The 21,279-nt window shown below is 45.5% G+C and overlaps 1 protein-coding gene across 3 annotated transcripts in view; it reads left to right on the top strand.

Annotated features, from left to right (window-relative positions):
- CIITA (class II major histocompatibility complex transactivator) overlaps nucleotides 1–21,279 on the top strand; it is a 234,643-nt gene that overhangs the window by 129,197 nt on the left and 84,167 nt on the right. For 2 of the 3 annotated variants that reach the window (XM_063934288.1, XM_063934287.1), the window contains exons 8-13: nucleotides 6,334–6,390; nucleotides 7,125–7,217; nucleotides 7,309–7,413; nucleotides 12,518–12,577; nucleotides 13,506–13,643; nucleotides 18,394–19,981. In XM_063934288.1, the coding sequence (XP_063790358.1) occupies nucleotides 6,334–6,390; nucleotides 7,125–7,217; nucleotides 7,309–7,413; nucleotides 12,518–12,577; nucleotides 13,506–13,643; nucleotides 18,394–19,981 (2,041 nt within the window). The remainder of the gene's footprint in view (nucleotides 1–6,333; nucleotides 6,391–7,124; nucleotides 7,218–7,308; nucleotides 7,414–12,517; nucleotides 12,578–13,505; nucleotides 13,644–18,393; nucleotides 19,982–21,279) is intronic. The other variant, XM_063934289.1, reaches the window with a different exon arrangement.

Genomic DNA, 21,279 nt, shown 5'->3' on the forward strand with positions numbered 1-21,279 from the left:
AACGTGGGACTTAGGGGGAAAGTAGTAAACTCACCTGCATGCAGAGTGGATTTGCTGCTTGGCTACTGGACACCATTAGCTCCAGAGGGATCGAACACAGGCCCAGCCGTGGAGTCCGGTCCCGGAGCCGCGCCGCCGACCCCCTTGCAGATGCTGAAGCGTGAAGAGGTCCGGAAACCGGCGGCTGAAGACTCCTCAGTCTTCATAAGGTAGCGCACAGCACTGCAGCTGTGCGCCATTTTCCTCTCAGCACACTTCACTGGGCAGTCACTGAGGGTGCAGAGCGCTGGGGGGGGGCGCTCTGAGAGGCAAATATAAACCTTATACAAGGCTAAAAATACCTCACATATAGCCCATAGGGGCTATATGGAGATATTTAACCCCTGCCTGACTGGAAAAATAGCGGGAGAAGAACTCGCCGAAAAAGGGGCGGGGCCTATCTCCTCAGCACACGGCGCCATTTTCTGTCACAGCTCCGCTGGTCAGAACGGCTCCCAGGTCTCTCCCCTGCACTGCACTACAGAAACAGGGTAAAACAGAGAGGGGGGGCACATTAATGGCTATATATATATATATTAAAGCAGCTATAAGGGAGCACTTAATATAAGGATATCCCTTGTATATATAGCGCTTTGTGGTGTGTGCTGGCAGACTCTCCCTCTGTCTCCCCAAAAGGGCTAGTGGGTCCTGTCTTCATTAGAGCATTCCCTGTGAGTTTGCGGTGTGTGTCGGTACGTGGTGTCGACATGTATGAGGACGATATTGGTGTGGAGGCGGAGCAATTGCCAAATATGCAGATGTCACCCCCCAGGGGGTCGACACCAGAATGGATGCCTTTATTTGTGGAATTACGTGATGGTTTATCTTCCCTTAAACAGTCAGTTGAGGACATGAGGCGGCCGGACAATCAATTAATGCCTGTACAGGCGCCTCAAACACCGTCAGGGGCTGTAAAACGCCCTTTGCCTCAGTCGGTCGACACAGACCCAGACACGGGCACTGATTCCAGTGACGACGGTAGAAATTCAAACGTATTTTCCAGTAGGGCCACACGTTATATGATTTTGGCAATGAAGGAGACGTTACATTTAGCTGATACTACAGATACCGTAAAACAGGGTATTATGTATGGTGTGAAAAAACTACAAACAGTTTTTCCTGAATCAGAAGAATTAAATGACGTGTGTGATGAAGCGTGGGTTGCTCCTGATAAAAAGTTGATAATTTCAAAAAAGTTATTGGCATTATACCCTTTCCCGCCAGAGGTTAGGGCGCGCTGGGAAACACCCCCTAAGGTGGACAAGGCGCTCACACGCTTATCCAAACAAGTGGCGTTACCCTCTCCTGAGACGGCCGCACTTAAGGATCCATCAGATAGAAAGATGGAAGTTATTCAAAAGAATATATACACACATGCAGGTGTTATACTACGACCAGCTATAGCAACTGCCTGGATGTGCAGTGCTGGAGTAGTTTGGTCAGAATCCCTGATTGAAAATATTGATACCCTAGATAGGGACAATGTTTTACTGTCGTTAGAACAAATAAAGGATGCATTTATCTATATGCGTGATGCACAGAGGGATATTTGCACACTGGCATCTCGGATGAGTGCTATGTCCATTTCAGCCAGAAGAGCCTTATGGACACGACAGTGGACAGGCGATGCGGATTCAAAACGTCACATGGAGGTTTTGCCGTATAAAGGGGAGGAGTTATTTGGAGTTGGTCTATCAGACTTGGTGGCCACGGCTACTGCCGGGAAATCCACTTTTTTACCTCAAGTCACTCCCCAACAGAGAAAGGCACCGACCTTTCAACCGCAGCCTTTTCGCTCCTACAAAAATAAGAGAGCAAAGGGCTTGTCGTACCTGCCACGAGGCAGAGGAAGAGGGAAGAGACACCAACAGGCAGCTCCTTCCCAGGAACAGAAGCCCTCCCCGGCTCCTGCAAAAACCTCAGCATGACGCTGGGGCCTCTCAAGCGGACTCGGGGACAGTGGGGGGCCGTCTCAAAAATTACAGCGCGCAGTGGGCTCACTCGCAGGTAGACCCCTGGATCCTGCAGATAATATCTCAGGGGTACAGGTTGGAATTAGAGACGGATCCTCCTCATCGTTTCCTGAAGTCTGCCTTACCAACCGTCTCTTCCGAAAGGGAGAGGGTGTTGGAAGCCATTCACAAGCTGTACGCTCAGCAGGTGATAGTCAAAGTACCCCTATTACAACAAGGAAAGGGGTATTATTCCACTCTATTTGTGGTACCGAAGCCGGATGGCTCGGTAAGGCCTATTCTAAATCTGAAGTCCTTGAACCTCTACATAAAAAAGTTCAAGTTCAAGATGGAGTCACTCAGAGCAGTGATAGCGAACCTGGAAGAAGGGGACTTTATGGTATCCTTGGACATCAAGGATGCGTATCTACACGTTCCGATTTACCCCGCACACCAGGGGTACCTCAGGTTCATTGTTCAAAACTGTCACTATCAGTTTCAGACGCTGCCGTTCGGATTGTCCACGGCGCCTCGGGTCTTTACCAAGGTAATGGCCGAGATGATGATTCTTCTTCGAAGAAAAGGCGTATTAGTTATCCCATACTTGGACGATCTCCTAATAAGGGCAAGGTCCAGAGAACAGCTGGAGACAGCTTTAGCACTATCTCAAGAGGTGCTAAGACAACACGGGTGGATTCTGAATATTCCAAAATCCCATTTAATCCCGACAACTCGTCTGCTGTTCCTAGGAATGATTCTGGACACGGTTCAGAAAAAGGTTTTCCTTCCAGAGGAAAAAGCCAAGGAGTTATCCGATCTGGTCAGGAACCTCCTAAAACCAGGAAAAGTGTCAGTACATCAATGCACAAGAGTCCTGGGAAAAATGGTGGCTTCTTACGAAGCAATTCCATTCGGCAGATTCCATGCAAGAATATTCCAAAGGGATCTGTTGGACAAATGGTCAGGGTCGCATCTGCAGATGCACCTGCGAATAACCCTGTCACCAAAGACAAGGGTGTCACTTCTGTGGTGGTTGCAGAAGGCTCACCTATTAGAAGGCCGCAGATTCGGCATTCAGGATTGGATCCTGGTGACCACGGACGCCAGCCTGAGAGGCTGGGGAGCAGTCACACAAGGAAGAAACTTCCAGGGAGTATGGACGAGTCTGGAAAAGTCTCTTCACATAAACATTCTGGAACTAAGAGCAATCTACAATGCTCTAAGCCAGGCGGAACTTCTCCTGCAAGGAAAGCCGGTGTTGATTCAGTCGGACAACATCACGGCGGTCGCCCATGTAAACAGGCAGGGCGGCACAAGAAGCAGGAGTGCAATGGCAGAAGCTGCCAAGATTCTTCGCTGGGCGGAGAATCACGTGATAGCACTGTCAGCAGTGTTCATCCCGGGCGTGGACAACTGGGAAGCAGACTTCCTCAGCAGACACGATCTTCATCCGGGAGAGTAGGGTCTACATCCAGAAGTCTTCAACATGTTAATAGACCGTTGGGAAAGACCAATTGTAGACATGATGGCGTCTCGCCTCAACAAGAAACTGGACAAATATTGCGCCAGGTCAAGAGATCCACAGGCAATAGCTGTGGACGCACTGGTAACTCCTTGGGTGTACCAGTCAGTGTATGTGTTTCCTCCTCTGCCGCTCATACCAAAGGTATTGAAGATCATACGGCAAAGAAGAGTAAGAACAATACTAGTGGTTCCGGATTGGCCGAGAAGGACTTGGTATCCGGAACTTCAAGAGATGCTCACGGACGAACCGTGGCCTCTACCTCTGAGAAGGGACCTGCTACAGCAGGGTCCCTGTCTTTTTCAAGACTTACCGCGGCTGCGTTTGACGGCATGGCGGTTGAACGCCAGATCCTAAAAGGGAAAGGCATTCCAGAAGAAGTCATTCCTACCTTGATTAAGGCACGGAAGGAAGTCACCGTGAAACATTATCACCGCATTTGGCGAAAATATGTAGCGTGGTGCGAGGATCGGAGGGTTCCGACGGAGGAATTCCAACTGGGTCGTTTCCTACATTTCCTGCAATCAGGATTATCTATGGGTCTCAAATTGGGATCCATTAAGGTTCAAATTTCGGCCCTGTCAATATTCTTCCAAAAAGAATTGGCCTCTGTCCCTGAGGTCCAGACTTTTGTCAAGGGAGTACTGCATATACAGCCTCCTGTGGTGCCTCCGGTGGCACCGTGGGATCTAAATGTAGTTTTAGATTTCCTCAAATCCCATTGGTTTGAACCATTGAAAAAGGTGGATTTGAAATATCTCACATTGAAAGTGACTATGTTACTAGCCCTGGCCTCTGCCAGGAGAGTATCTGAATTGGCGGCTTTATCTTATAAAAGTCCTTATCTAATCTTCCATTCGGATAGGGCAGAACTGCGGACTCGTCCGCATTTTCTCCCTAAAGTGGTATCAGCATTTCATCTGAACCAACCTATTGTGGTGCCTGCGGCCACTAGCGACTTGGAGGACTCCAAGTTGTTGGACGTTGTCAGAGCCTTAAAAATATACATTGCAAGGACGGCTGGAATCAGAAAATCTGACTCGCTGTTTATATTGTATGCACCCAACAAGTTGGGCGCACCTGCTTCTAAGCAGTCGATTGCTCGTTGGATTTGTAACACAATTCAACTTGCACATTCTGTGGCAGGCCTGCCACAGCCTAAAACTGTAAAAGCCCACTCCACAAGGAAGGTGGGCTCATCTTGGGCGGCTGCCCGAGGGGTCTCGGCATTACAACTCTGCCGAGCAGCTACGTGGTCGGGGGAGAACACGTTTGTAAAATTTTTCAAATTTGATACCCTGGCAAAGGAGGACCTGGAGTTCTCTCATTCGGTGCTGCAGAGTCATCCGCACTCTCCCGCCCGTTTGGGAGCTTTGGTATAATCCCCATGGTCCTTTCAGGAACCCCAGCATCCACTTAGGACGATAGAGAAAATAAGAATTTACTTACCGATAATTCTATTTCTCGGAGTCCGTAGTGGATGCTGGGCGCCCATCCCAAGTGCGGATTATCTGCAATACTTGTACATAGTTATTGTTAACTAATTCGGGTTATTGTTAAGGAGCCATCTTTAAGAGGCCCTTTCTGTTGTCATACTGTTAACTGGGTTTAGATCACAAGTTGTACGGTGTGATTGGTGTGGCTGGTATGAGTCTTACCCGGGATTCAAAATGCCTCCCTTATTGTGTATGCTCGTCCGGGCACAGTACCTAACTGGAGTCTGGAGGAGGGTCATAGGGGGAGGAGCCAGTGCACACCACCTGACCTAGTAAAGCTTTACTTTTTTGTGCCCTGTCTCCTGCGGAGCCGCTATTCCCCATGGTCCTTTCAGGAACCCCAGCATCCACTACGGACTCCGAGAAATAGAATTATCGGTAAGTAAATTCTTATTTTTTGTTAGCGCATGTCTTAGAAACACGCCTGTTTGCTTGAAGTTTATTCAGATGCAAACCTGTAGAATACATGACCTGTATTCTATCCATATGTACATAACAAGATGGCGATTTTAGAACTGGCATTTTTAAATGATGAGATTTCGTGTGCAATTTTGCTCATAGTAAGATGCAAATTAATACAAAGAATGGGCGACAGTAACGGTTTCCATCATGTTTATTTTATTGAAGGATATTAAACATATTTAGCTAGTCTGAAGGGCCCCATACACTACAACGATATGTCTGAGGCTGAAGTCGGATGTAATTTCCCTTGAACTCCCCCGGGACCTTCCCGGGAGTGATTCCATACGATTTGGTACTTTTGTGCTATTTTTGCATAATATATATTGCATGCGATTGCTGAAGCCGCTATACATCACATGCAATATATCGTACGGCATACAACTGTACCATGAGATATATCTGATGGGCTGGATAGAGGGCTACGGGGGCTGGGAGTGTCCTGAGAATGCCAGTCAAACTTCCCTGTGATACATCGCATGCGATATATCACATGCACAAAAAACACACTTTTTCATCCGATTCCATCCAATTCCGATATATCGTTAGTGCAGCACCAAAGACCTAGGGGATCCTATCCGACAGCTACGGGGACGCGCATCAGATTGGATACGATATAAAACACATACGATTGTACACAATTTCATACAATATATCAGACAGATATATCGGAATTGTATTGTGTAAAATCGTTCTAGTGTTTGGGGCCCTTTAGTCATAAGACAATGCTGCCTCCTGTAGGAAATGAATAACAATGTTGTGGGTACCAAGAGGCTTAAAATTACATCCAGTCTGTCAATAAGGGAAAGTTACACAAATGTATTAGAAGATTTCCATTTACATCCTGATTTATAATCGTGTTCAGGTCTTTCAAGAAGAATTCCTCATTCCCAGGAAAGAGCACCAAAGCGAAGGAAGAAAGGTATATACAAATATATATATATATATATATATATATATATATATATATATATATAAATCTAAAACTTATTTTCATGTATTAATAAGATGTGCTCATCAGTTCCTGAGGTAAAGAAGCATTTCAGTAATTGCTTACAGCGCACACAACTTTTATCCTTGGAAACAAGTATAGCCTGTGTACTCACAACATACACTTACAGATGTGTCTTGATGCATCATTTCGCCGCACCAGGTCCTGTGAGGCTAGCGTTTTGACAAAAACTGGGCTGATTATCTTTGATATTGATATATTATTATTTGATATGGAACACATGTATATCTGTGTGCGACGAGGGCCATCTTAATAGCATTGTAGGCCCTGTGCAAAGCAATGCACTGGGACCCCTACCCATCTATTTACCACAATACATTTAAAGAAAAAATCATAACATGCCCCTCCTGCAGTCCTGTGCCATCTCTCCACATGCTGCCATACAGTGAATGGCTGTCAGCACTGTGCTAGCTCCAGTCATCCACCAATCGGCATGTTGACAACCATTTACTATCTAGCAAGTAGAGAATGCTGCCTAACCGCTCTGATTGTGTGTAATTCCTACTTAGAACGGCTGGACAACAATCTCTACCTGTCCCCCAAAAGAAGTTCCTGAGGCGTCAGCCCCATTCTCAAAGGCCCATAAAGTATTGGATCCCCTTTAATTTCTGTTGGTGTAAACTGATTTTTATATTCTTCACCAGGTAACCCTGCATTAAGTCTGAATCACACTGGAAAGTCTTATTCTCCAGATTTGGCAGCTATTCCCTGCTTACCTCCACCTACAGGATCGCCAGGTCTGTACTGCTTGCACATTGGCTTTGCTGCCTGTTTATATTCTGCATGGACATCAAGTGCTTATAGACTGTTTCTCTTTCTCCTCAACAGTCAACACATTGCACCACAGTGCTATCCATGTGGTTCCAGCTTTCCTGCCACCATCAGCTCTCAATTTCCCTATATTTCCTGGTGCAAAAGTAATTATTTACACAGGTAAGTGTGATTTACAAGGAAAAAGGGTTAGATAAAGGTGGACAAATTGTTGTTCAGTTCAGGAGTCAACCAGCCAATCTGACAGTCAGCTGGATGTACAGTATCAGGGAGCAGTGCTGCCATCAGAGTGGGACTGCCGGTAGTGGAGTTTTGGGCCCAGACACGATAGGGGGCCTTGTGGCACTACGTGCAATAAAGTTTTTTGTTTTGTTTGTGACCATGATGTCACGCCGTGCTGCTGAAAGAGAAGAGGAGCCGAGGTGCATGAGGAGCAGCCAGAAGAAGTAGGTAAGTGTCCCGTGGAGGCTGGTTGGGGCTGGAGAGACAAAACATGCCCCACAGCTAGAGAGATAGTAGGGGGCTGGCAGGGGCTAGGGAGACACTGCATGGCTGGAGAAACAGAAAGGGGCTAGCGATAGACATGCCGGGCTGGAGAGACAGAAGTGGACTAGCTGCCAGCTGGGGCTAGAAAGGCACCACAGGACTCAAGTGACAGAAGGGACTGGCTGTGGCTAGAGAGACACACCACAGGGCTGGAGAGATAGAAGTGGTCAGGTGGGACTAGAGAGACACCGCAGGGCTGGAGAGACAGAAAAGGGCTGGCTGGAGTGATGTGTAGGGAAAAGGCAGTGGGTGGGTGCTGCATATTTTGTCAGTCCCAGGCTCAACAATTTCTGATGGCAGCCCAGTCAGGGAGATATGTAAGTGATTTATACAAATCATCCACAAAAGTTAAAGGTCAGCGATAGATTTGTTGCCACTCTAACTCCCTGTTTTTCTGGCGTTTGTCCAGGCCACTTATATAATACTACCACATAATTAGGATGGAGGCATTTTTTTCTTAAATGCACTCTGAAATCCAACTTTTTTCTTTCATTCCATTTAGAAAAATATTAGGTTTAACAATGGGGGTAATTCTGAGTTGATCGCAGCAGGAACTTTATTAGCAGTTGGGCAAAGCCATGTGCACTGCAGGGGAGGCAGATATAACATGTGCAGAGAGAGTTAGATTTGGGTTGGGTTATTTTGTTTGTGTGCAGGGTAAATACTGGCTGCTTTATTTTTACACTGCAATTTAGATTGCAGATTGAACTCACCACACCCAAATCTAACTCTCTCTGCACATGTTATATCTGCCTCCCCTGCAGTGCACATGGTTTTGCCCATCTGCTAACAAAGTTCCTGCTGCAATCAACTCAGAATTACCCCCCAATATGTCTAATGAACAAGCTCTCTGTGAGGAGATTGCTGCCTATATACTAAGGTGGTGTCAACAATATTTTTGTCTCCTTTGACCTTGTCCAAACTGCAACTGTAGAGGAAGAGCAGGTGTTAGGGAGGTAGGGGAAGAGCAGGCTGAGAGGAGAGTAGAGGAAGAACATGTGAGAATAGAGGAAGAGCAGGTGAGAAGACAGTAAAAGAAGAACAGATGAGAGGAGAGGAGATGAAGAACATGTGAGAGTAGATGAAGAGCAGGTGAGAAGAGAGTAAAAGAAGAATAGATGAGAGTAGAGTACAGGAAGAACATGTGAGAGAGGAAGAGCAGGTGAGAAGAGAGTAAAAGAAGAACAGGTTAGAGGAGAGGAGAGGAAGAACAAGTGAGATGAGAGTAAAAGAAGAACAAGTTAGAAGATAGGAGAGGAAAAGCAGGCTTAGAGGAGAGTAGAGGAAGAACATGCGAGAGTAGAGGAAGAGCAGGTGAGAAGAGAGTAAAAGAAGAGCAGGCTGAGAGGAGAGCGGAGGAAGAACATGTGAGAGTAGAGGAAGAACAGATGAGAAGAGACTAAGGCCCTCATTCCGAGTTGTTCGCTCGTTAGCTGCTTTTAGCAGCATTGCACAGGCTAGGCCGCCGCCCTCTGGGAGTGTATCTTAGCTTAGCAGAATAGCGAACGAAAGATTAGCAGAATTGCGAATAAATAATTCTTAGCAGTTTCTGAGTAGCTTGAGACTTACTCCTACACTGCGCTCAGCTCAGCCCTTTTCGTTCCTGGTTTGACGTCACAAACACGCCTTGCGTTCGGCCAGCCACTACCCCGTTTCTCCAGACACTCCTGCGTTTTATCCTGGCACGCCTGCGTTTTTCCGCACACTCCCAGAAAACGGTCAGTTTCCGCCCAGAAACACCCACTTCCTGTCAATCACACTCCGATCACTTCAACGATGAAAATTCTTTGTTCGGACGTGAGTAAATCTACTAAGTTTTGTGCTAAAATACTTAGCGCATGCGCGCTGCGTACCATGCGCATGCGCATTTCTGCCTTAATCGCTCCGTTGCGAAAATCGTCAACGAACGAACAAATCGGAATGAGAACAACGGGTGACAGGAGAGTAGAGAAAGAGCAGGTGAGAAGAGTAAAAGCACAATGGGTGACAGGAGAGTAGAGGAAGAGCAGGTGAGAAGAGAGTGAAAGAACAACGGGTGAGAGGAGAGTAGATGAACATGTGAGAGATATATTATTTGGGATTTGTGAGATCTTTGATTGGTTTCTCTTTTCCCTAATTGACACAACTTGTAGTTAAGTTTGTTTATTGGAATCTAAGAATATGTTATGGGGCTCACACACGGTGCTATTTGTGCTAGGTGATATTTGATCCTATACAATCTGTGCTATGCGATTTGGACTATAAGTGGGGTATGCTATTTGAACTACATCCGTTTTGAATACACTACAATGTACTATGGGGGTGATTCAGACCTGATCGCATGCAGGCGTTTTTTTTCAGTGCTGTGATCAGGTAGTTGCCGCCTACAGGGGGAGGGGGTAGTTGATGTGCAGGGGTGCGAACGCTTGTGCAGAGAGCAGCACAAACAAAAGTTTGTGCAGTCTCTGCACAGCTCAGGATTTACTTAGCCGCTGCGATGATCCGGCCAGGAGCTGACGTCAGAAATCCTCCCTCCAAACGGTTGGGCACGCCTGTGTTTTTCCGGACACTCCCTAGTAATGGTCAGTTGACACCCACAAACGGCCTCTTCCTGCTAATCTTCTTGTGATAGCCGGTGCGATCGCTTCATTAAATCCGTCGCTGTCCGGCGATCCCCGTTGCCGGCGCAGACGCACCTGCGCATTGCGGAACATACGCATGCACAGTTCAGACCCGAGTGCACCGCTGCAAAAAAAAGCTAGCATTCGATTGGGCTGAATGACCCCCTATGTGTGCTGTAGTACAAAAATACCTGCCTGCACATACTATTTTGCCTTGAGATATGGACTAGACGGGAGCGTGCATTGCATCGCAAGGGACAATACACACTTTGGTACTTGAACTAGAAATATCAAATAGCCTGTGATAATTGTACCGTGTGTGGGCCTCATAAGTGTTGAGTAGTTTCTGTGGTCTGAGAAGTGAATGCTCTAACTAGCATTAAAAATGCTATTGCTACACTCAGGACCGGTGCTAGAGTGTTCGGCGCCCCCCTGCAAACTATAAATTTGCGCCCTCCCATACTTTACAAAGGGAGAGCGCGCACCTTTGGTGCACACTGAAAAAGGAATGTGGTCTTACACAGAAGGGGCATGGCCACACAAAAGTACCCCCATTTGAAATTACGCCACAGTAGCACAATCTTATTCACATAACACCGCACATAGTAGTGCTTCTTATACACAAAATCCCCCCTGTAGTAGTGCCATTTACACAAAATCCCCCCTGTAGTAGTGTCACTTACACAAAATCCACTCTGTAATAGTGCCACTTACACAAAATCCCCCCTGTAGTAGCGTCACTTACACAAAATCCCCCCTGTAGTAATGCCGCTTACACAAAATGCCCCCTGTAGTAGTGTCGCTTACACAAAATTACCCCTTAGTAGTGTCACTTACACAAAATCCCCCCTGTAGTAATGCCGCTTGCACAAAATGCCCCCTTAGTAGTGCCGCTTACACAAAATCCCCCATGTAATAGTGCCGCTTACACAAAATCCCCCCTGTAGTAGTGCCACTTACACAAAATCCCCCCTGTAGTAGTGCCACTTACACAAAATCCCTCCAGTAGTAGTGTCGCTTACACAAAATGCCCCCTTAGTTGTGCCGCTTACATAAAATCCCCCCTGTAGTAATGCCGTTTACACAAAATCCCCCCTGTAGTAGTGCCGCTTACACAAAATCCCCCCTGTAGTAATGCCACTTACACAAAATCCCTCCAGTAGTAGTGTCGCTTACACAAAATGCCCCCTGTAGTAGTGTCACTTACACAAAATTCCCCCTGTAGTAATGCCGCTTACACAAAATGCCCCCTGTAGTAGTGTCACTTACACAAAATTTCCCCTGTAGTAGTGCCGCTTACACAAAATGCCTCCTTAGTAGTGCCACTTATACCAAATCCCCCCTGTAGTAGTGCCGCTTACACAAAATTCCGCTTGTGGTTGTGCCGCTTACATAAAATTGCGCCTGTGGTAGTGCCGCTTACACACATTTTGCCCACCCAGTCACACAGATACACACACATACATACACACCTACACAGATACACACACACACATACATACATACATACATACATACACAAACACATACACACACACACACACATACACTTTCTCAAGCTCACTCACTCTCTTTACATCTTCTTACCAAAAGGAAGTCTGGCTGGCAGGAGCTGTCCATCCTCCTGTTCCTCCTCATGATCAGCCTGGTCCAGTGTAGCTCCGCCCCTCCGTTCCGTGTAGCTCTGCCCCTTTTCAGGTCTTCCTTCCTGGCCTGCACAGTGCACACTCTGGCTCTGCGCAGTCACACAGTCAGGGAGGGGGAGAAGACGCTTAAAGCTGCCGGTGCCGCTGCCTGTCACAGTGTTTCAGGTGTAGCAGTCGGCTGCAGCAGCGGGGACAGGTGGTGCAGCAGCGGGCATGCAGAGCAGTTAGAGCGCCTCTCCTGCCTGGTGCCTACCTGCACTGCATCCCTTTGCTGAGCGGGTAGCGCCGTGCCTGGCTACACTGCCAGGTACCTGCATTGACATAAATCCATGTAAATAAGAAGTTCTATTCTCCCAAATCATGTATTCATTTTTATAAAACTGAATGAACGCAATTGTACATATTAATTAGTTATAAAATAACCTTTGTAGCATATAATAAAATCTGTACAATGTTTTGTACTGTGTTTTCCAGCACCCTTTACTGCAGCGGCACAGCATTGTGCACCATCTACTCTCCCTCCATCCTTACCTGGTAAGTTTCTGTAAATACAGCAATAATGTACCTGATAACCGTGTGCACATTAGCTGCTTTCAGAGGCTGGGGCCCAGTTAATGCTCATTCATAGCACAGTACTTTGGAAACTGTCAGAGCAGGGAGCACACGCTATATGGTATTTGGAGGGGCATACTTAGAGGTTAAATACAAATACTTTACTGTAAGTGACAGGTTGATGAGAACATGTCCAGCTATAACCAGGATAGGGATAAGGGCAACAATCTTGCTCCTGCTGTAGCTTCTTCTAGATGAAAAGTGAAATTTGATACAAATATGGAAAATGTCTACATCAAAATATATAAAGTGTCAGTGTCTGTCTGCTATGTAATAGACCCTGCATCAGATCAGGGCAGTTTTAACAGCATTGTCAGTCCTCCACAAAGCAATGCACTGAGGCCCCTACCCACCCTTTCAAGGGAATAAATGAAAAAAAAAAAAACTTACCCCACAACATCTCTTGACATGCTTCTATACAGTGGATGGCTGTAATCAGTCTGATTGGTGGATAGCTTCCGCTGTCCACAAATCAGCATGCTGACAGCAGCCATTCACTGTCTGGCTGCAGTCTGGGAGGCAGGTAGAGAATGCTTCACTCTAATTGGTGGATAGCTCCAGCCATCTTCCTATCAGCATGCTGACAGCCAATGACTGTCAGGCTGCAGGTAGAGAATGCTTCCTTGCTGCTCTGATTGTATGGAATTCACAATGCACATTCTCTGCCTGCATCCCTAGAATCTCCAGAGGCACCAGTCCCTGCTTGAAGGCCCCTAGATTTGTGGGGCCCTGGGCATCTGCCCAGTGTGCCCATGCGTGCAGATGTCCCTGCCTCAGATACGGGTTCAGTGTGATAAATATGCGCTAATTAAGCAGTAACTGAATGTGTTACCTTGTTTTTTTCACTTAGGAATCCCTGCAGTCCCTACGAACACAAGCATCCCAGCATCACCTGATAGGAATTGCTCATCCAGTCCTTTTGCTCCCAATGCTGTTGATCTGCCCAGTACTCCAGAAACTGCTTCTATTTGCCAGTGTCCTTCCTCAGGTATGGGTTTGGTGTGGAAGGTCGACAGTAACTCGGTCGACAGTGTTCTGGTCGACCACTATTGGTCGACAGTAAGTAGGGTTTGTAGGTCGACAGGGTCTCTAGGTTGACATGGTCTAGGTCAACAGGTCAAAAGGTCGACATGAGTTTTTTATGTTGTTTTTTTAGTGTTGTTTTCTCCGTATAGTGACCGGGAACCCCAATTAATGCATCGTGTCCCCTCGCATTGCTCGCTTTGCTTGATTACTATCCCCAATCGTAGTCCGCTTGGATCGTTAAGTATGAAAAAGTTCAAAAAATGACAAAAAATTTGAAAAACTCATGTCGACCTTTTGACCTGTAGACTTAGAACATGTCGACCTAGAAACCCTGTCGACCTACTTATTGTCGACCAGTAGTGGTCGACCTAGACAATGTTGACCTAGTTACTGTCGACCTAGAGACAGGATACCCTCAGGTATATACAGTCACTGTAACAGTTTGTATATAGCCAGCAATTGCTCTGGTAAAGTATCATTTTGTTTGTTTAAATGAAATAGGTTTCTTTGTACATTTCACTTCAAGTGTCACACCAGAGCCTTCTTCCCTTAATATATATAGTAGACCTATAACCAGAGCAGATGTTTTCCTCCTGTACCAATCTTTGAAAACTGGCACTGCCCATGTGCCTCCTGGACAAGGATGTCTGTACATTTACAGTTAGCACCGTTTGATTGTTGAATAGATATTTACCTGTCTAGGGGGTAGATTTACTAAAGCTCTAAAAATGAAGTGTGGTGGTGTTTCCCATAGCAACAAATCTGATTCTATCAATTTCTAGGATGCAATAGAGAAATTATAGAATCTGTTTGCTACTATATGTGCAACACCACCACTTTTCAGTTTTAGAAACTTTAGTAAATCTAACCTCAGGTGTCCCAGGTTATTACACCAATACAGTGAGGTGCCTCTCATGTATGACTAGCTCTGAAACTGTCGGTATCCTGGGTATGTCTAATGCCCTCTTTCTATACCAAGGGGTATATTTACTAATATTCTTGTTTTAGCCGTTTTTAAGGGTGTTTGATCTTGAATAGTATCGGGTGCATTTTACTGCAACTTTTTGAATCCTGATACGGTCATTTACTAAGCTGCCGAGTTTGCAACATTCGTCTTTTCCGATCTCGATGTGATTCGTAATGTCAGGCAGTGTTTTACGGGAGTGATGAGTAAAACACTGCCTGACAAAACACAAGGAATCCCGGCCGGATCTGTGAGATCCGTGCAGGGCTTCATCGTGTACCTTTCAAAAAAAATTTAAAGTGTAAAAAATCAAGAAAAAAATTGCGTGGGGTCACCCTCCTAAGCAAAACCAGCCTCGGGCTCTTTGAGCCGGTCCTGGTTGAAAAGATGTGGGGGAAACATTGACAGGGGTTCCCCCATATTTTAACAACCAGCACCGGGCTCTGCGCCTGGTCCTGGTGCCAAAAATACAGGGGACAAAAAGCGTAGGGGTCCCCCGTATTTTTAACACCAGCACCGGGCTTCATTAGTCAGAGAGATAATGCCACAGCCGGGGGACACTTTTATATAGGTCCCTGCAGCCCTGGCATTAAATCACTAACTAGTCACCCCTGGCCGGGGTACCCTGGAGGAGTGGGGACCCCTTAAATCAAGGGGTCCCCCCCCTCCAGCCACCCAAGGGCCAGGGGTGAAGCCCGAGGCTGTCCCCCCCCCATCCAAGTGTTGCGGATGGGGTGCTGATAGCCATGTGTAAAAATAAGAATATTGTTTTTTGTAGCAGTACTACAAGTCCCAGCAAGCCTCCCCCGCAAGCTAGTACTTGGAGAACCACAAGTACCAGCATGCAGTGGAAAAACGGGCCTGCTGGTACCTGTAGTACTACTACAAAAAAAATACCCAAATAAAAACAGAACTCACACACCTTGAAAGTAAAACTTTATTACATACATGCACACCTACATTCACACATACTTACCTATGTTCTCACGTGGCTCGGTCCACTTTTCCAAGTAGAATCCATGGGGTACCTGAAAATAAAATGATACTCACACAATCCAGTGTAGATCGGTCCTCTTCTGAGCTTGTAATCCACGTACTTGGCAAAAAAACAAACCGAAAAACCAGAACCACGCACTGAAAGGGGTCCCATGTTTACACATGGGAACCCTTTCCCCGACTGCCGAGACCCCCGTGACTCCTGTCACAGAGGGTCCCTTCAGCCAATCAGGGAGCGCCACGTCGTGGCACTCTCCTGATTGCCTGTGCGCTCCTGAGCTGTCACTCAGGCTGCGCACAGCAGAGACACAATGTAGCGCATAGGCGCTCCATTGTATCCAATGGTGGGAACTTTGCGGTCAGCGGTTGAGGTTACTCGCGGTCAACCGCTGACCGCAAAGTTCCCACCATTGGATACAATGGAGCGCCTATGCGCTACATTGTATCTCTGCCGTGCGCAGCCTGACTGACAGCTCAGGAGCGTACAGCCAATCAGGAGAGTGCCACGACGTGGCGCTCACTGATTGGCTGAAGGGACCCTCTGTGACAGGAGTCACTGGGTTCTCGGCAGTTGGGGAAAGGGGTCCCATGTGTAAACATGGGACCCCTTTCAGTGCGTGGTTCGGGTTTTTCGGTTTGTTTTTTGCCAAGTACGTGGATTACAAGCTCAGAAGAGGACCGATCTACACTGGATTGTGTGAGTATAATTTTATTTTCAGGTACCCCATGGATTCTACTTGGAGAAGTGGACCGAGCCACGTGTGAACATATGTAAGTATGTGTGAATGTAGGTGTGCATGTATGTAATAAAGTTTTACTTTCAAGGTGTGTGAGTTCTGTTTTTATTTGGGTATTTTTTTTGTAGTAGTACTACAGGTACCAGCAGGCCCGGTTTTCCACCGCATGCTGGTACTTGTGGTTCTCTAAGTACCAGCTTGCGGGGGAGGCTTGCTGGGACTTGTAGTACTGCTACAAAAAACAATATTCTTATTTTTACACATGGTTATCGGCCCCCCATCCGCAGCCCTTGGATGGGGGGACAGCCTCGGGCTTCACCCCTGGCCCTTAGGTGGCTTGAGGGGGGGACCCCTTGATTTAAGGGGTCCCCACTCCTCCAGGGTACCCTGGCCAGGGGTGACTAGTTAGTGATTTAATGCCAGGGCCGCAGGGACCTATATAAAAGTGTCCCCCGGCTGTGGCATTATCTCTCTGACTAGTGGAGCCCGGTGCTGGTGTTAAAAATACGGGGGAACCTCTGTCAAATTTTTTCCCATATTTTTGCAACCAGGACCGGCTCAAAGAGCCCGAGGCTGGTTTTGCTTAGGAGGGGGGAACCCACGCAATTTTTTTTTAAAGTTTTTACACTAAACATACCCTTTCCCATAGATAACCATGCTCAGATCTCACTGATCGGTGCATGATTATCCAAACTCGCCAGGAAAAAGCAGGTCTATTTTTTTGCTGCTTTTTTTAACGAATCGCAAAAAAAAACACCCGCACTTGAGCATTCAGAGACTAACACCCAAATACGAATTAATAGTGAATACCCTTGTTGTATGAAATAACAGCCGCATTTGACCGATGGTCTATTCATTTGTTTTTCTGAACTTAGCCTTGAAAACCATTACGAATAGCCCAAACACTGCCGAGATTTGTGCTTAGTGAATTCCCGTGTTGGGACTTAGAAAAAAAAACACAAATTGGTCAAACTCGGATTATTAGTAAATATAGGCCCATGTGTCCATAGTATAAATACAATAGAATATTTGAATTTAGGATCTGGCCTTGGTATTTTGTAGGAAAAGATGGGTGTGTTGAGTGACTATTTGCTAATGTGCATGCGTTAAAATCCCTTATAGTGCATGCGTTACCCTGAGTGTGTGCACAAAGGTGACAGAAAAGCGATTGGTGTTCCTGGGTCGTGTGTAGGGGGTGACCTGAAGGGAATGCAAACAAATCCTTTGCAAGGGCGTGTTATGGGAGTGTCGTCGACGTTTCCACAGATGTCATCTTCAGATGAAGAAACTGCACCTACCGTAGGACAGGTGCAAGTGTTCATGGTGCACGTGATGGTGCGCCAAGGGTGGAGTGTGTAGAACCCCCAGCAGTGTTCCCACGTGGAGGGGCACAGAAAGTAGGCATCTCAGTGCTGGCACGTTCAGGCACAGGCATCTGCACAAATGCTGATACTAGCATTTGCATATTATCCCTCCCGCGTCTCCGCAAACAGATGCAAGTGTGGACAGGCCCACTGTGAGATATATACACTTTATTGATACAGCTAATGTGTTACTAAGGACAGTATTGTTGCTTGCAACAAATATGGATTTACTGTATTCTGGAACCTATGCAGTGGCACACCTCCCTAAAATGCCTCAAAACAAATATTGTATATCAAAAGTTCATGACATGCAGGGGACTACTAAATGGGAGACTATCGCTGGCATATCAGGGTGTGTGTTTGTGTGTATTAGGGTGTATTGTAAGAGCTGACATGTTGCTTGCTTGTCAGTTGACATCAGAATCACCTACAGGAAGTATCTGTACTGCTGTAACAAGCTCTGTTTCTCTATACTGTATATCACTTTTCAGATTAATGTACCTGATTAACTGTAATCTTTCCCACAGGAAGAGCTACATAGCATATAAGTTTGTTGGACTAAGTAAAACAAGAACATTTCCTGTACCTCTAAGAAATAGAAAACCTACTGGTAATTACTAACTAACTTTGTCCTTTTCATTTTCCTCCCAGAACCTATGGACTCATTTAGAGATGCGCAGAAGAAGCTATACAAAGAAGCTTTTGCCCAGGAAAGTGATGTCCTTTATACTGATGTTGTGCTTGTGAACAGCAGAATCAATCCCAAAAGCAGGAAATTTGTCAGCAAAACAGCAGAGAAAGAGTTAATAAATTACGATTTGGATGAATGTAAAAAGGAGAAAGTTGACCTCTGCAATCTATTTAAGAATAAAGAAGGAAAAGAAATGGAAACTAAAATAATTGCTCTACTTGGACAGTCTGGAATGGGCAAAACTGTCCTATGCAAGAAGATTTGCAAGGAATGGTCCAATGGGAAGTTTGGTCAGTTCAGCTTTGTGTTTTATTTTGATTGCAGTCATCTAGATGTATGTAAGCAATACAGCTTTAAAGACTTCCTTTTCCAATTATCATCTTGTCCACAAGAGAGGAACATTTATGTTTACCAGAACATTCTTAGAAACCCGGAAAAGGTTCTCCTCATCTTCAATGGTTTTGATGAGTTTCAGGATTCTGAAGGTCTTCTTCACAGTTCCTTTACAACATCACCAAGCAAGGCAAATAAAGTAAAGGAACTATTTACAGGCCTTTTCCAAAAGAAGCTACTCCGTGGGTGTACGCTGCTGATTACTGCAAGACCCAGAGATAAATTCAATCAGTATTTGGGAAAAGTAGACCAAATCACTGAAGTAATGGGATTTTCTCCAAGTCAGGTGGAGTGGTACATCAAAGAATATTTTAAGGAAATGCCAGATTTCACGAATGTTGTAAAATGGATTAAAAGTTATCAGTATATGTTCAGCTACTGTTATATTCCTTATATGTGCAAGCTAATGTGCTTGTTTGCTGAAGCAAATTTTAAGACTGGAAACAAAGAACTACCTTTGTCACTAGCTTCTTTATTTTTGGACATAGTTCAGAAAAATGACACACCAGGTACTTTTCTTCCCTGTGTCAAAAATTCCACTGTGGATCTGTCGCCTCTTGGTTTAAGACCTGATAAAGAACTGAATTGTGGACTACATATAAAACAACATGCTTGCACTGGGAACTCTATGAAGAACGTGCACTCCACGAACCTGAAACAGAGCTTTTTAACAGCTTGCCAAATGCTTGAGAATATAAATGTGAGGAATTTGGTCAGATATATCTCATTAGATCTTAAAAAGAGACGGAATCATGAGTGTTGTCCGGACATGGTACGGAGATTCCTGATTGGTTTGTTGTTTCATGAAAACACAAGTCCTTGCTCAAGATACTTTAAATATATACGTAAGAAACAAAAGAAAATAACAGAGTATTTCCGCTCCCTGCTGATTTCTGAGCTTGGACCACATCAAGTACTTGAACTTTTACATTGTGTTCATGCAACGAATGACCAGCGCCTTATGTGTTGCTTGGCCTTAACACTCAATGACAAACTGTCATATGTGGATACTCGACTTACTCCTCCTGACGTTTATGTGTTAAAGCACATTTTGAAAAAGTCAAAAGTAAAAATATCACTGGATCTCAGGAAGACAGGGGTCGATCAAGAGGGATTGAGAGAACTGGTACAGCTAAAAAGCATCACATCATTCAGGTATGTTTTTTCTTATATCCCCTTGTTAGCGGCTGATCCAATTATCTTGCGGCTGTATGCTGCATAATTACTGTACTCTGGACTCCCTGATTTTTGTCTGCAGCCCCAAAGAGTGGTATCGGGCAATGGCAACGTGCCCCTCTCGCGGATAATTGAACTGAACCCTTTTTGTCTCATTGTCAAAGTTGTAAAATTCTTAACATTTCGCATCATAGTTGAGGGTTAGTTCTATTACAGCAGGTGTTGCCTCCTTTGTTTACTCCAGCTATTAATACATATGGTATCCCGGCAGGCGGGATGCCGGCTGTCACTGTACCGGCAGCGGAATCCAGTCTGCCAGAATCCCGTCAGCGAGTCCCCTGGCGGGCACACTGCGCCCATCACCCATTGGGCCCCGTGGCTGGCTTTGCTTACCACAGGTTGTATTCCAACTCGGTTGGTGGTGTGGACCCACCAACCAAGTGGGAATACCAGGCGGGTGTCGGGATTCCGGCTGACGGCAAAGTGCCTGCTGCCGTTATTCCCGTGTCGGTCTCCTGAATGCCAGGATCCCGACAGACGGTTTATTGACTGCATCCCTAGGAACCAGCTTTAGCGGGATACTATCCCAGGTTGTCTTGCATTGTGATCGGTTGTGGAAAGGGGTGCACTGCCCATATACTGTATATACATTTTATGTTACAGAATGCAAATGCATGCTGCAGATAGCACTGTAAAAATATAATCATTTTTAGGATTTTTATTTGGTGGACTAAATTTTATAATAATTTTAGCTCAGTACTGTAACTGTTCTAATGTATGTGACCAGCTGGTGAAGACAGGGTGCATATACTGTAGATTAAAAGTCTGTACACTGTCTGTGCAATATGCTAGTACTATCATTGAGCTAAAATTAGTGCAAGTAGTCCACCAAATAAATAATCCTAGAAATTAGTACTGTGTCCATATCCTTATTGTGCATTTTAGGATCCCATTAACAAATAACATTTACAAAAAATGTTTTAGAACCTTTACATCATTCATGTAACGTGTGTGTGTATATATATATATATATATATATATATATATTCAATAAATAGTTTTATAAAAAATGTATTGTTTCTGTGCAATTGTTGCAGTTCACTAGAATACAGTTGTTCATCACCATCAATTGCACTGAATCACCACACAAGGTGAGCGTTGGGTCTCATACCATGTCTCATTTATTATTAGGGAAGTTGGCGACCTCCGATACCAGGCAGCCCCAATCCATTAAATAGGGTCCCTTCATAAGTAGTCCACCTTTGTACAGTTTGCAA

This window comes from Pseudophryne corroboree, chromosome 7, assembly GCF_028390025.1.
Source record: "Pseudophryne corroboree isolate aPseCor3 chromosome 7, aPseCor3.hap2, whole genome shotgun sequence".
NCBI lineage: Eukaryota > Metazoa > Chordata > Amphibia > Anura > Myobatrachidae > Pseudophryne > Pseudophryne corroboree.